This window comes from Triticum urartu, chromosome 1A (genome assembly GCF_056163025.1).
Source record: "Triticum urartu cultivar PI428250 chromosome 1A, HENAU_Tu73, whole genome shotgun sequence".
Taxonomy (NCBI): Eukaryota; Viridiplantae; Streptophyta; class Magnoliopsida; order Poales; family Poaceae; genus Triticum; species Triticum urartu.
This window is the reverse complement of record NC_141873.1, coordinates 95010836-95024763: the sequence shown is the minus strand read 5'-3', so window position 1 is coordinate 95024763 and position 13928 is coordinate 95010836. Positions and strand designations below refer to the sequence as shown.

The window sequence follows — 13928 nt, the reverse complement described above, 5'->3', positions numbered from 1 at the left end:
CAATGTGCCTCGAAGGTATAACACCTGGGATAAGGGGGCGCGCCATATCTTTGCGCTGACGCCTCGGTCCGGACTGCACTTCTTTTCTGCCCACGGGGCCCTGCGGCCCCTCGTTGGCTTGTCGCCACAGGTTCGGCCTTCCTCCTTAAAAACCTCCCTTGCAAAGTTCGGTTGTAATCAGGAAACTGAAAACACGAGAGGGTGGACACCTATTCGGGGTACTGGGACTTCGATCTCAGTTACCTGGGAGGCCAGGATTAGCCCTGGGTAATCGGCCGTAATGGCCACCAAGGCGTTGTCCTTGCTCAATTGATGGAACACTCCATCAATCAGCTCCACAGATATGTCTGGATCCTCTTGAGAGGCCGGGTCGAGGGACCGTCCTGGGTCCTCGGGTTGTGGAGGAGGGCTGCTTATTTCCTTAACAGCCCGGCGCAGTTCCTGCGTTGAAGTCGTTAGACTGAATATTTAATAATGGGAATACAAAACGGATGGGCAAGTAAATACGATCGCTTACCCAGCTTGGAGGATTGTGCATAGAGAATCCACCCTGTGGGTTGACGCGGAGAAATTCCTCCTCTTCTCCCTTATACAAAGTGGACAAGATCTTTAGTAGAGCGGCAGCTGAATCCGGCCCCTTACGGCCGTAGCGGGTGGCGTCGTCCTCCCCGTTGAAGTCCCACATGGGGTGGCTTTTATACTGAAGCGGTTTCACCCCCCGCATAATGCATTCGGCCATAACCCCGATCATGGTTAGTCCGGAATGGGCTAACAATCTTATTCGGCCCATCAGGTAAATGATGTCCCTGTCACTTTCCCTCTGAGGGCTCCGTGGACGCCAGCTTATGCGCTTCTTTAAGGGAGCACTATCGAATTCAGGGAGGCGATGCGCCACACTTCGGCTCCGCCCACTTGATACATTGACCCCTCCTTAGAGCGGGGCACAAGGCAGAATAACCTTTTCCATAGCCCGAAATGAGCCTCGATACCCAAAAACAGCTCGCAGAGGGCTACAAAGCCCGCGATATGCAATACGGAGGCAGGCGTGAGATTGTGTAGCTGGAGGCCATAGAACTCCAGGAGCCCCCGGAGAAATGGATGGATTGGAAATCCGAGCCCCCTTATTAAATAAGGGACGAGGCACACCCGCTCTCCTTTGGAGGGATTAGGGGCACTCTCCACTTGCTCTCCGCCATTATAGATGGCAAGGCCGGCTCGAACCGGGACCATATAGGCCGGGGGGAGAAATCCCTTGGTCTGGAGCGTCACTAGCTCGCTATGCGGGATGGAGCATCTCTCCCAATATCCAGGCTGAGGGCTGGAAGGGCGAGAGGAGGAGTCGCGACGGCTGACCATGGTGGAATGGACCTTTGTCGGATGCCCTCTGATGAACACTCGCGAAGGGGGGAAGATGTGGTTTGGATCTAAATCCTCGTCCCCTTAAATAGGTCAGCTCATTTACGCGGCTAGGGGTGTGAATGTAAAAACACTCAGACTTTTCATATTCGTTTGACACATGGGAAGCGGCCATTATTGGGCGTAGAAGCCAAGGAGCGCAACATCTACAAGAAACCGGACTTTATTCAACAGGTACACGGAATTTGGAGGAGAACCCGCCTTGCAATGCCGAAGACAATCTGCGCGCCAGACTCATCGTCATTGAAGCCTGGTTCGGGGGCTACTGAGGGAGTCCTGGATTAGGGGGTGTCCGGATGGCCGGACTATACCTTCAGCCGGACTCCTGGACTATGAAGATACAAGATTGAAGACTTCGTCCCGTGTCCGAAAGGGACTTTCCTTGGCGTGGAAGGCAAGCTTGGCGATACGGATATGCAGATCTCCTACCATTGTAACCGACTTTGCGTAACCCTAACCCTCTCCGGTGTCTATATAAACCGGAGGGTTTTAGTCCGTAGGACAACATACACAACAACAATCATACCATAGGCTAGCTTCTAGGGTTTAGTCTGTCCGATCTCGTGGTAGATCTACTCTTGTACTACCCATATCATCAATATTAATCAAGCAGGACGTAGGGTTTTACCTCCATCAAGAGGACCCGAACCTGGGTAAAACTTCGTGTCCCTTGCCTCCTGTTACCATCCGGCCTAGACGCACAGTTCGGGACCCCTACCCGAGATCCGCCGGTTTTGACACCGACAGGGGGCGATTGGGTCAACCCGCCAGCCTTCGAAGCCGGCCCGCCGGCCGGGAGATTGCCCAACTGGTCGTCCCGGGCCAAGTCGCTGACGCTTGCGGGAGCCGGCGCCGTCACACGACTCCAAGTGCTGACACAGTCGGAGGGCCTGACTGGTCCGGACCTGCTGGCCACCTTCGTGGCGCGCCGAGTTCTCCCGCTCCAAGGTCGGCCCCACATGATATGCCAAATGAGCGGGCGCCGTGACCCGAGTCGGATGTGCACCAAGGACATGCCTCATGAGGAGGTGGCCTACATGGTGAACTACCTCTCGGACAGCAAGCTGCTGGAGGACTGGCGGTTCGGCAAGGAGCCGTACTCCCACGCCAACCCCCCACCTATAGTGAGTTGCCCTTTCTTTCTTTCTTCGAGTTGTCTTCTTTCTTGCCGAGTCTGTTTTGTGCGACCTGACCAGTCGGCTTTGGTCAGAGTCCCCTCCTTCATCCACCAGCCGACACCTCAGGGCCGGCCCGCGAGTTCCTTGCCGACCGGGCGGAGAGTGACTTCGACGACCCCGATCTGGGGGCGGCGGCTTTGGAAGACGACACCGAGGGAGGAGGCGGCCCGCGGCTTGGGGCCAGTCTAGAGGACTGGCCTAACGATGATGAGGAGGTCGCCCCCCACCCCCGGCCAGGAGCCAGCCATCCTGGTGCGGGCTCTTCTGTCGCGCCGGGTGCTCCGGGCGGCGGGAAGAAGCGTAGGGCCGTGCCGACTTTGTTCGGCAGTCGGCCGAAGAAGCCCAAGAGTTCGACTGCGGCGACCAAATGGGATGAGGCGGCCGCGAAGGCCATCCGCTTCCGCAAGGAAGTGAAGAAGCCGCCGCTGGTCTCCACGTGAGTATTCCGTCTTGACGCTTTATTCTTTCTCTGTAGCTTTGTCTGAGTCTTTTACTTGCTTCCCTCGCTTCAGGGCTCCCCTCACTCTTGAGAGGGTTGCCGCCGCCTCTGTCATGGGGTCAGCGGAGACGTCCGCCACCACTCAGCGGATTGACCCCGCTGCTGACCTCCGGGAGGCGACAGAGCAGAATGCGCAGGAGAAGCGCAATGAGGAAGAGGCCGCCCGCCTGGAGAAGGTGGAGGCCGATAAGGCGGAGGCCTCCGCCAAGAAGAAACTGGCGGAGGCCGAAGCCGTCGCCGCGACGAAGCGGCAGGCTGAGGAGGCCGCATACCGCCAATCGGCGGTGTTCGTCACCCTGCTGAAGTCTGCGCTGCCACCTCCAGAATTCACGGGGCAGACTGGGGAAGCCGGCCGCGAGAACTCCGTCATGGAGAAGGAAGGCGGCGACTCCTCCACGCCGGACGTGATCGTTCTGCCGCTGCCTCCGCCGCCGTCTGGGAGCGCGCAAGGTAAACAGCCAGCGGACCCTCCGGTGCCGCCGACTGAAGACGAGGCCGTGGCGAGGCTACTCCTTCAAGTCGGCTCGCCAACGCGCCGCCGTCTTGAGAAAGCGACCTCGGCGCCACGCCCCCTGGAGACCGGCACCGCCAGCTCGGCGATCCCGAATGCCGAAGCGACGAGCGCCGCGCCCATTGGGTGGGTGCGGGGAGGCGGCACAGGGCCGCTGAACTAGGTGCTTCTGGATGTCCAAACGAAGCTTCGAGCTGAGGGCGACGCCATCCAGAACTGCACCAAGGCGTACCTGGCATCGCGGGCAGCCGTCCGGGTATGTTTTCTCTTTGGCCCTTGTTTTCTTGTTCCTCTCTGTGGGGGCGCGCCAGCGCACCCACTGGGTGTAGTCCCCGAGTTTCGGGCCGGCTGCTGAGCAGGCGGCCCGGAACTCCAATTGGTGAGCTCTGGGTACTAACTTTTGTATCAAATATTTGTAGCAGGACTACCACAACCTCCGCGTTACTGCCTTCAACCATAACGTTGAAGAGCTGGGCAAGCGGACCGCCGACTTGTCGGAGAGCCAGAGTAAATTCTTTTTCTTCTTTGCAGGGGCGCGCTGGATCTCCCCGGCGACCTTCTTTATTGATGACTTATGCCTTCTTTCTTCCTTCTCTTCAGAAGCCAACACTGTTCTTCAACAGCAGCTGAGCGAAGCCAACTCCGCGTTGCGCGCCAAGGGGGAGGAGTGTAGCAAGCTCGCCATAGAGCGCGATCTGCTGGCCACTCAATTGGCAGAGCAGAGGGAGCTGCTTGCGAAGACGCAGAAGGAGGTGGAAGAGGCGGAAACCGCCCTCCTGGCTGAGTTCGCGAGCGAGCGCTCCTCCTGGACTGACAGAGAGGCAATGCTGGCCTCCGGCTTCCATGAGATTGAAGACATTGTTGATGGTGAGTTTCTTTACTTTCTTTTTTCGAGCTACCGATTATAAGTCGTGCTGACTCCTGGTTTTTGACTTGCTTCTTCATTTCTTCCGTCTTGGCAGACTTCTTTCCCGGGCATTCGCAGGCTGCCATCCAAGCCATCGAGGCTGATCGTGAAGGTCGGAGGGCGGAAGGCGCAGAGATCGCCGCCGACGCTCCCCGAACCCTTGATGAGCATATCCTGAGCATCGAGGCTCGCCTTCGGCCGACTCACCGGATGCTGCGCCGGCTTCAACGTGTCGCCGCCCAGGCGATTGCCACCCTGTGGCAGGACATGCAGGCTCCACGCACCCCCGGTCGGACTGCCGACTGGCTGGAGGTCGCGGCTGGTCGTCTTAAGGCCTGGAAGGGTTCCTCGGCCCGAGCTGGAGGGCGCCGGGCCTTGGAGTTCGTCAAGGCGTGGTATCCGGGGCTGGACTTAGACCGGCTGGCCACACTCTGGTCAGAGGCCCAGCCGGAGCTGGCAGCCGTGGAGGACGCCCTCATCAAGCGTGCCGCGGCGATTGCCGAGTACACAGACACCAGCATCTTCGTCCCCGAGCGGTCTGAAGACGGCGAGGAGGTACCGCCGGAGTGGTTTGGGATGAACCCAGACTACGGCGAGGACTCGACGGAGGTGATCGGCTCCAGCGTCGAGGAGGAAGGCGAGGAGGAGGACGGAGGCGAGACGGAAGCACCAGAAGACGGAGCGGACGGCCAGCCTCAGCTCGACCACGCCTCCAGCAACAAGCCGCGTGCGACCGAGCCGACTGCCGCCGGAGGCGATCAAGCCGAGACTGCCCAGCCGGCCGCCCCAACGCCTGATGCTGCCGCCTCCTCCGACCCTCCGAATTCGTCTGCCGCCTTATCTTTATTTTATCTGCTTTAGTAGTCTTGAAGAACTTGTTAATTCGCACAATTCCACCCGCGAGGTGTATTTTGAACTTCTGCTCGAAGATTCGGCCAAGGGCCTATGCTATGTAAATATTTATCCGAATTCTATCTTTTCTTGCTTATTGCTCTTTTGGCTTGTTCCTTTGCCGCTTTCCCTTAGTTGCCTGTCTTGCCAGTCGGACAGCCGCTCTGCGGACTGCCGTTGGATCAAATGCTTGGCTACTTTGGGAAGGCAAGTACTTAGCCGTTTTAGAGTTTTTTAGCAAGTTGGATAGAAGGCAGTGAGCCGACTGGTTAATAGTCGGTTTGTGAAAAGAAAAAGGAAGGCTGGAAGCCGTCTTGAGCTATGTTTTATGCTTTGGGTCCTTAGCCATTTTTCATGCGAGCGCCCATTCTGCCTTACTCCTGCCCACCGTACAGTCGCTCTGCGAGCTGCGGCTTCTGACAGGAGATGGCTTAGACGCCACACACTACTTGTCCGGCTGCAGGAAGATTTTCATAGTGCAAGGCGGCAAGTCCCCGGGCCGACCTATCGAGCCCGGTGCCAAGCGGCATAACAAAGAGTAACATACTTGTAGGCATAACTTTTATCATATAGACAAAAGAGGGCAGTCCCCGAGCTCATCTCGGGGGGCCCGAAGTCTTGGTACTTTAATACAAAAGGTAGCGTGGTACATACTGCATCAACTGTAAAATCTTCGGAGGAGATTTGCATTCCATGGCTGCTCTGTCTCTTTGCCGGAGTCGTCCCTCTTGCGTGCTCGGGGCTTCTGAGCGTCAATTAGGTAGTAGGAGTCGTTGCCCAACACTTTGCTGATGATGAAAGGGCCTTCCCAAGGTGCCGATAGCTTGTGCTGGCCGGCTGTTCGCTGGATCAGTCGGAGCACAAGGTCGCCTTCTTGGAAAGATCTCGGCTTGACCTTCCTGTTGTAGTATCGGCGCAGGCTCTGCTGGTAGATGCTGGACCGGCTGAGTGCCAACAGCCGGCCCTCTTCCAGTAGATCGACGCCGTCTTGACGTGCTTCTTCTGCTTCCTCCTCGGTGTACATGGTGACTCGCGGGGAGTCGAACTCTATGTCTGTTGGGATGACGGCTTCGACACCGTAGACGAGGAAGAAAGGCGTGAAGCCGGTTGACTTGTTTGGAGTCGTGCGCAGACTCCAGAGGACGGCTGGCAACTCATCGAGCCAGCAGCCAGCCGAGCGCTCCAGAGGCTCGACTAGTCGGGGCTTGATGCCGGACAGGATGAGGCCGTTTGCTCGCTCCACCTGGCCGTTTGACTGTGGATGGGCGACGGACGCTAGGTCCAGTCGGATGCCCTGTGTTGCGCAAAAACGGGCCAAGGCGCCTTTGGCAAAATTTGTGCCGTTGTCGGTGATGATGCTGTGTGGTATGCCGTATCGAATTGTGATATCGGAGATGAAAGTCATGGCAGTCGGACCGTTCAGTTTCTTGATTGGCTTCGCTTCCATACACTTGGTGAACTTGTCCACTTCGACAAGTAAGTGAGTTAAGCCACCTCGTGCCGTCTTGAATGGTCCCACCATGTCTAGACCCCAAACTGCGAAAGGCCAGGAAATGGGGATGGTCTTGAGTGCAAAAGCCGGCTGGTGCGGCTTGGAGCTGAACTTCTGGCACCCTTTGCATTTTTGGACCAATTCCTTGGCCTCTTCTAAGGCAGTCGGCCAGAAGAAACCGTGTCAGAAAGCTTTGGCGACGAGTGCTCTTGAAGCCGCATGGTGGCCGCACTCGCCTTGATGGATGTCTTTGAGAATTGCTTGGCCTTGCTCTAGCTCTACGCAGCGCTGGTAGACACCAGTGATGCTGCGCCTGACCAGCTCTTTGTTGACTATGGTGTAGGCTGCCGCTCGGCGTTGTACTTGCCGAGCTGAGGTCTCATCAGTCGGTAGCTCTTTGCTCACCAGGAATTTGAGGATAGGCTAGGCCCATGAGGGTGCTGCTATTTCTTCGACTGCTAGAACTGCGACTTGGACGAGGGCGGCTGGGCTGGGAGGCGGCGGGTTGGAGTCAACAACCGCTTGCTGGGTTAATGAAGTCCCCAGGCCGACTAGCGCGGCTCTTGGGCCGAGTTCTGGAGTCTTCGAGCCCGCCGCCGTAGTCCCCGGGCCGGGTACTGCAGTCCCTGGGCTGGCTTCGACTATGGCGCCTTTGGAGCCATCTGCCAAAATCCTCGTACCGTCTGCTGGGGCTCTGGAGTCAGATCCGACTTCTTCGGGGGGAGCCGGCACAAAGATGGAGTCTGATTCTAGTGAAGGCTTGACAGACGGCTTGAGGAGGCGTTGAAGGGTGACGCTGGATGATATTGCTTGGTGGGTAGAGCCGATTCGTGCCAAGGCGTCTGCTTGGTCGTTGTCGTTTCTTGGCACATGGAGGAACTCGCACCCCTCGAAATACCCACTGAGTTGCTGCACGAGGAAACGATAACTCGCCATGTTTGCATCTTTGGCGTCCCAGTCGCCAGATGACTGTTGGACCACTAAGTCCGAGTCGCCATAACACAGGATCCGGCGAATGCCAAGTTCTTTGGCAAGCCGGAGCCCGTGAATGAGCGCCTCGTACTCGGCGACGTTGTTGGAGGCGGCAAAATGGATTTGCAGTGCGTATTTGAGCTTGTCACCTTTAGGGGAAGTGAGGACGACGCCGGCTCCCAAGCCGGTGCGCATCTTGGAGCCGTCGAAATGCATCCGCCAATGGGTGGAGTCGGGCGCTAGAGGTAGTTACTGGGTCTCGGCCCAGTCGACGAGATAGTCGGCCAGTGCTTGTGACTTGATGGCGGTGTGGGGCTGGTAGTGGATGGTGTAGGGAGCCAGCTCTATGGCCCACTTGGCCACCCGGCCAGAAGCATCTCGGATTCCGATGATCTCGGCAAGTGGGGCCGTGCAGACCACAGTGATTGGATGCTCTTGAAAGTAAGGCTTCAATTTCTTGGCGTTAAAGTGTATGCCATAGCACATCTTCTGGTAGTGGGGGTAGTTCTGCTTGGAGGCTGACAGCACTTCGCTCAGGTAATATACCGGTCTCTGGACAGGTAGTGCCTTGCCTTCCTCCTTGCGTTCCACTACAATGACCGTGCTGACTACCCGGCTGGTGGCGGCGATGTACAGGAGCATAGGTTCCTTAGGAGTCAGAGCCGCCAGAATGGGTGGAGTAGTCAGCATCTTCTTCAGCTAGAGAAAAGCTTCGTCCGCCTTGTGGTTCCACTCGAAAAAAGTGGTCTTCTTCATGACTTGGTATAAGGGGAGAGCTTTCTCGCCCAGCCGACTGATGAATCGGCTGATGGACGCCAAGCAGCCGGTGAACTTTTGCACGTCCAGCAGTCGGCTGGGTACCTCCATCCTCTCAATGGCCTTGATCTTTACAGGGTTGCATTCTATGCCTCGTTCAGGGACCAGGAAGCCAAGGAGTTGGCCGGCTGGTACTCCGAAGACGCACTTCTCGGGGTTCAGCTTGATCTAGAATCGGCGCAGGTTCTCAAAGGTCTCCTTGAGGTCTTCCAGCAGTGTTCCACGCTTTTCCGTCTTCACCACGACATCATCCACGTAGACGTGGGCATTCCTGCCGAGCTGCTTGAGGAGGCACTTCTGCATGCAACGTTGGAAGGTGGCACCGTCATTCCTCAAGCCGAACGTCATGGTGAGGTAGCAGAAGGCTCCAAACGGCGTGATGAAGGCGGTCTTCAGTCTGTCAGCTGGGTTCAGCTTGATCTGGTCATATCCTGAATATGCATCCAAAAAGCTCAACAGCTCGCATCCAACGGTGGAATCTATCACCTGATCAATTCTTGGCAGAGCAAATGGGTCCTTGGGGCAGGCCTTGTTGAGGCTCGTGTAGTCAATACACATTCGCCACTGCTTGTTTTTCTTCAGTACCAGGACCGGGTTGGCTAGCCACTCTGGAAAGAATACTTCCATAATGAAGTCGGCTACTAGGAGTCGGGCTATATCTTCTCCGACGACCCTTCTCTTCTCTTCTGATAGGCGGCGCAGGGGCTACCTGACCGGCTTTGCATCAGATCGGACATGTAACTTGTGCTCGGTGAATTCCGTCGGTACACCTGGCATGTCTTTGGGGGACCATGCGAAGATGTCCCGATTCTCACAGAGGAAATCGACGAGCTCGCCTTCCTATTTGCTATCGAGGTTTGGGCCTACGACAGCGTACCTCTCCGGGTGCTCCGGATCCAAGGGTATCTTCTTTGTCTCCTTGGCCGGCTTGAACGAACCCTCAGCCTCCGACTCCTTTGGGTTGGGCGACACCTCTGGCTGCTTGCCGGCCATCGCCACAACCCGTTCCAGGAGCCGCTTCTCGGCTGCGATCACCAGGGACTCGGCTAGCCGACTGCTCTCAGTCACACAGACAGACGACTTCCGGTAGTCACCGGCTACAGTCAAAATTCCCCTGGAACTGGGCATCTTCATTTTGAGGTAGGCGTAGTGGGGGACCGCCATGAACTTGGCCAGGGCGGGTCGGCCAAGTAGTGCATGGTATGGGCTCTCGAGGTCCACCACCTCAAACCAAACTGACTCTCGGCGGAAGTGCTCCTTGTCTCCAAAGAGGACGTCCATCAGGATCTTGCCGATTGATGAGCAGGAAAGCCCAGGAACAATGCCGTGGAACACAGTCCGGCTGTTCTGAAGCTGTCTTTGCTTGACTCCTAATTTCTCCATGGTGTCCTTGTATAGGATGTTAATGCTGCTGCCTCCGTCTATCAGAACTCGCGAGAAACGAGCAGCTCGTCTATCCGTGGCAAAGGTGGCATCCAAGACCAAGGCATAAGAGCCCGGACTCGGCATCACCTCTGGGTGATCAGCCCTGCTCTAGCTAATAGGCTTTTCGGACCAGTGCATGAACTCTGGCGTCTCTGATGCTACTGCATTCACCTCTTGTCACTGCAGCCGCCTGCTACGTCGATCATCAGCCATACTGGTAAACACCATGTAGGCTCCGTGCTCTTCGGGGTATTCGTCTTGTACTACGCCGACTGGCCTGACAGCCGGCTGCTGGGGTGGAGGCGGCGGCGGCTGCCCAGCAGGCGGGGGAGGTAGGAGGCCGTCTCCCTTGGCGATCCTGGTGAGCCAGTGGCACTTCCGGGTGGTGTGATTCGACGGCTTCGCGCCGCTATGGAACTTGCAAGGTCCATCCAGAGTCTGCTCGTAGGAGAAGGCCGGCAACCAGTTGGGCTTGCCGCCTTTCTGTCGCTTGGGCGGAGGCTGCCCATCCAGCTGCTGGGCTTTAACTGTTGTGACCTGCCGGCTCCTGGAAGCCGACTGCGGGGCCTTGCGCTTGTGGTTGCTCTGCTGTTGCCGCCGACTGGCATCTCCCGCCGGGGTTCTTGGAGCTTGAGGAGGGTGCCTTCTCTACACCCAGCGGTGAAGTACTCGATAGCCTGCACCTCGTGCACGCCCTCGCAGGAGTTCCGAAGCTCGGCCCAACGCGTGAGGTAGTCGCGAGTCGACTCGTCGGGACCTTGCATGCACAAGGAGAGCTGACGAGGCTTGGGAGGATGCTTGTATGTGCTGGTGAAGTTGCGGACGAAGGCTTCGGTGAAGTCGACCCAGCTGTTGATGCTGCGGGGCTTCAGGCTGTTCAGCCATGTCCGGGCCGTGCCCTGGAGCATGAGCGGAACGTATTTTACGGCGACACGCTTGTTGCCATTCGCTATGCTGACAGCCGTGGAGTAGTCGACTAGCTAGTCTTCCGGCTTCACGGAGCCGGTGTACTTGGGCGTGTCTCGTGGGAGCGTGAACCCTTTGGGAAAGGGCTCGTCTCGAATGCGGGGCCCGAAACAAGGTGGACCCAACTCGTCTTCTTCTTCCAGCGCCAGGGATCGGTGAAGCCGGTCGATCCGGTGGCGGGCGTCGTTTTCCCCGACTCCCTCTCGGCGGCCAAGGCGGTCGCCAAGAGTCGGATGATCAACAGGCGGTGGGGAGACTCGCCTTTCCTTGCGAGGAGGAGGAGGCGAACAGTCGTCCCGTGGTTCCACTGCTCTCGGGCGGCTGTCTCGGTCGCGCTCTATGGTAATGTGAGTCGGACTGTGGCTGACAGTCGGATCCTTGTCCTTTCTTCCTCAGGCGCCGCCAGTCGGCGTCAGAGACAACGCGCCTTGGTCTTGGCGAAGGTCGCCGTTTTGCCGCTACGGCACCTCTGTGCGGCAGCCGGCCTCGTTCTGCGCGGCAGCCGCGTCGAGGAGCCGCTGGACTCGCTCCATCATCAGGCGGCGCTCTTCGCCCTTGAAATTGTCCAGCTCGTCCGCCGCCGCCTGGGCGGCTCGAATGTTCTCCACAAGGGTAGCGTACACAGGGCGGCTTGCCCCAAACAGGTTGGCGATGGCTACGCCGCGCTGCTGGACCGTGCCGAGGCGGCTGGGCCCAGCTGGGGCTGGCGAGCCGCCAACAGCGCGATCCATCTCCCGCTGGTAGGCTTCTGACAAGCGTCTCATGCTAGCCAGCTTCTTCGCGCCTTCGACGAGCTGAAGGCGGCGCGCCTCCAACGTCTCCGCGTCAGCGTCTTCCGGAATGGGCGTAGTCAGGTCTTGTAGCGCCGCGCCAAGCGGATCATGCGCTCCTCCGCCGGGGAGCTCGTCATGACTGATGACGAGCACCTCGTTGACGGTGCTTCCGTCGCTCTCCGCGCAAGGGAGAGGTTCGTCGTAGACCACCACATTAGTGGGGAATGCATCGAGCGACGCGGTGTCGGAGTCGACCAGCATCGGGTCGGTGGAGCCTACAGACTCCAAGTCCACGGCAGGCTCACCGGAGACGCGGAGTTGATCGAGGAGGCCCGCGAGGAGGCTCTCGGAGTCGCCCATGCCTGCGTCGGATGCAGGTTCGTCGGAGATGCAAACCTCGCCGACAAGTTCGGCTAGGCGGCTAGCTGCGCAGGCGATCTCAACGTCGTGCAGCGCGTCGGCGCAAACTCCGTCTGGCGTGCCTGGCTGGCTGCGCTCGCCAGGGAGGAAAAGGGTTCCCGTCCAGAACAGGTCTCCAGACGATGGTGCACCAGGCCCCACGGTGCGCGCCAAATGTCGGGGGTTGGGTGCGACATATGCCAAAGGATGGCTTATCATGGTGGGGGCGAGTAGAACGTCGCCGGTGCCTGGAAACGAGATGAGGCGAAGACATGCACGCCGACGAATCTTACCCAGCTTCAGGGCTCTCCGGGGAGATAACACCCCTACTGCTGCTCTGCGGGGTCTCCGCATGATCACTACGGCAAAGTGTTTACACGATTGCTCCTTGAGCTGTTTTCTGGAGGTAGGAGAGGGCAAGGCTAGCTCTCTCCCTCCTATATAATCTGGTCTAGAGCTAATGGATTCCCACCCTTTGCATGGGTGCCCTAGGGGGTTTATATAGGCCTACCCCCCAGGGGTACAATGGTAATTCGGCCGGGCGCGGGCCCAGCCGTCAGTGCCTCCGGCCTCCGTCTTCTCCGCCGACTGGTGGGCCCTGCCGATTGGCTAGGTACAGAGCCGACATGCCGCGTCCGCCGCGGGCGGGTCTTGCCGGCTGCTGATTACTGTAGCCGTGCTTCTAATGACGCAGGCTTCGTCATGGAGTCGTGGCAACAGCCCTGCCGCCTGGCGGGCGATCACTATTGCCACTCTCCGTCACATTTGGTTAATGGCGCGTGGGCCCCGGGGCAGGAGCCGGCCGACTCTTGGGGGCCGACTCCTGACGGGTCCGACTTGTGGTGCACTTGCCGTCTCCTGGGGTCCCACTGGCTGGTGGGACCCGCCGCCGCAGGGTCGTACAGGCAAGCCGTCGTGGGTGCAGGATTCGGTCCTTCGGTGCTGACGTCAGGGCCGGCACGGCAACAGTGCCACGCCGCACGGAGATCTCCGCGAGTACGGCGTACTGTGACCATGCTTTCCTTTGGAAAGGGGTGGGAGCAGTCTTCACTGTAGCCACTCCCCTGTCCTGTCCCTCTTGATGAGGACGTGGGGTTTTGCTGGAGTCGCGGGCCGACTCCCCAAGGCCGGCTTCTTGGGAAGTCGTCAGTCAGGAGTCGGTTTGTCCTGAAGTCGTCCCTGGGACTCGGCCGCGAGTGGCTAGTCGGTGGCCTTGCCGCCGACTCCTCAGAAGGTGGCTCTTTGTCCTGGGGTCTTGAGGGGCGCTTGAAAGGTTCTGGGACTCAGGTTAGCCTACCCGTGGCCCATTACTCCGACACCAGTTATTTGATGTCTTTGCCATGTCATTTGCTTGGGTGTTGCATCTTGCCATGTCATCATGTGCATTGCATCATCATGTTTTCAAAACTTGCATCCGTCCGGGTCCCCCCGTTCTCTCCGCTGTTCGTTCTGAGTCCAACCACACTCGCACGCGCCCGCGACATGTCCGAAATGTTATTTTATAAGTGGCCGGAAAATGTTCTCGGAATGGGTTGAAAGTTGGCGTGTGGTCTTATTTTAGTGTAGGCAGACTGCCTGTGAAATCTCATCGCGTTCGGAGTCCATTTGATGCCCCAATGGAGAACTATAGCGACAATATAGTCGGTCAAATGTCGGACATTTTCGGTCTCCGGAAACAGACAC

The 13928-nt window shown here is 58.3% G+C and overlaps 1 protein-coding gene across 1 annotated transcript; it reads left to right on the top strand.

Moving 5' to 3' along the window:
• The first annotated feature begins 4428 nt into the window (after nt 1-4428).
• On the top strand, nt 4429-5372 carry LOC147990213 (uncharacterized). The gene is made up of 2 exons (XM_087537511.1): nt 4429-4471; nt 4567-5372. The coding sequence occupies exons 1-2, from the start codon at nt 4429-4431 to the stop codon at nt 5370-5372; spliced, it is 849 nt and encodes a 282-aa protein (XP_087393637.1).
• Nucleotides 5373-13928: the final 8556 nt, after the last annotated feature.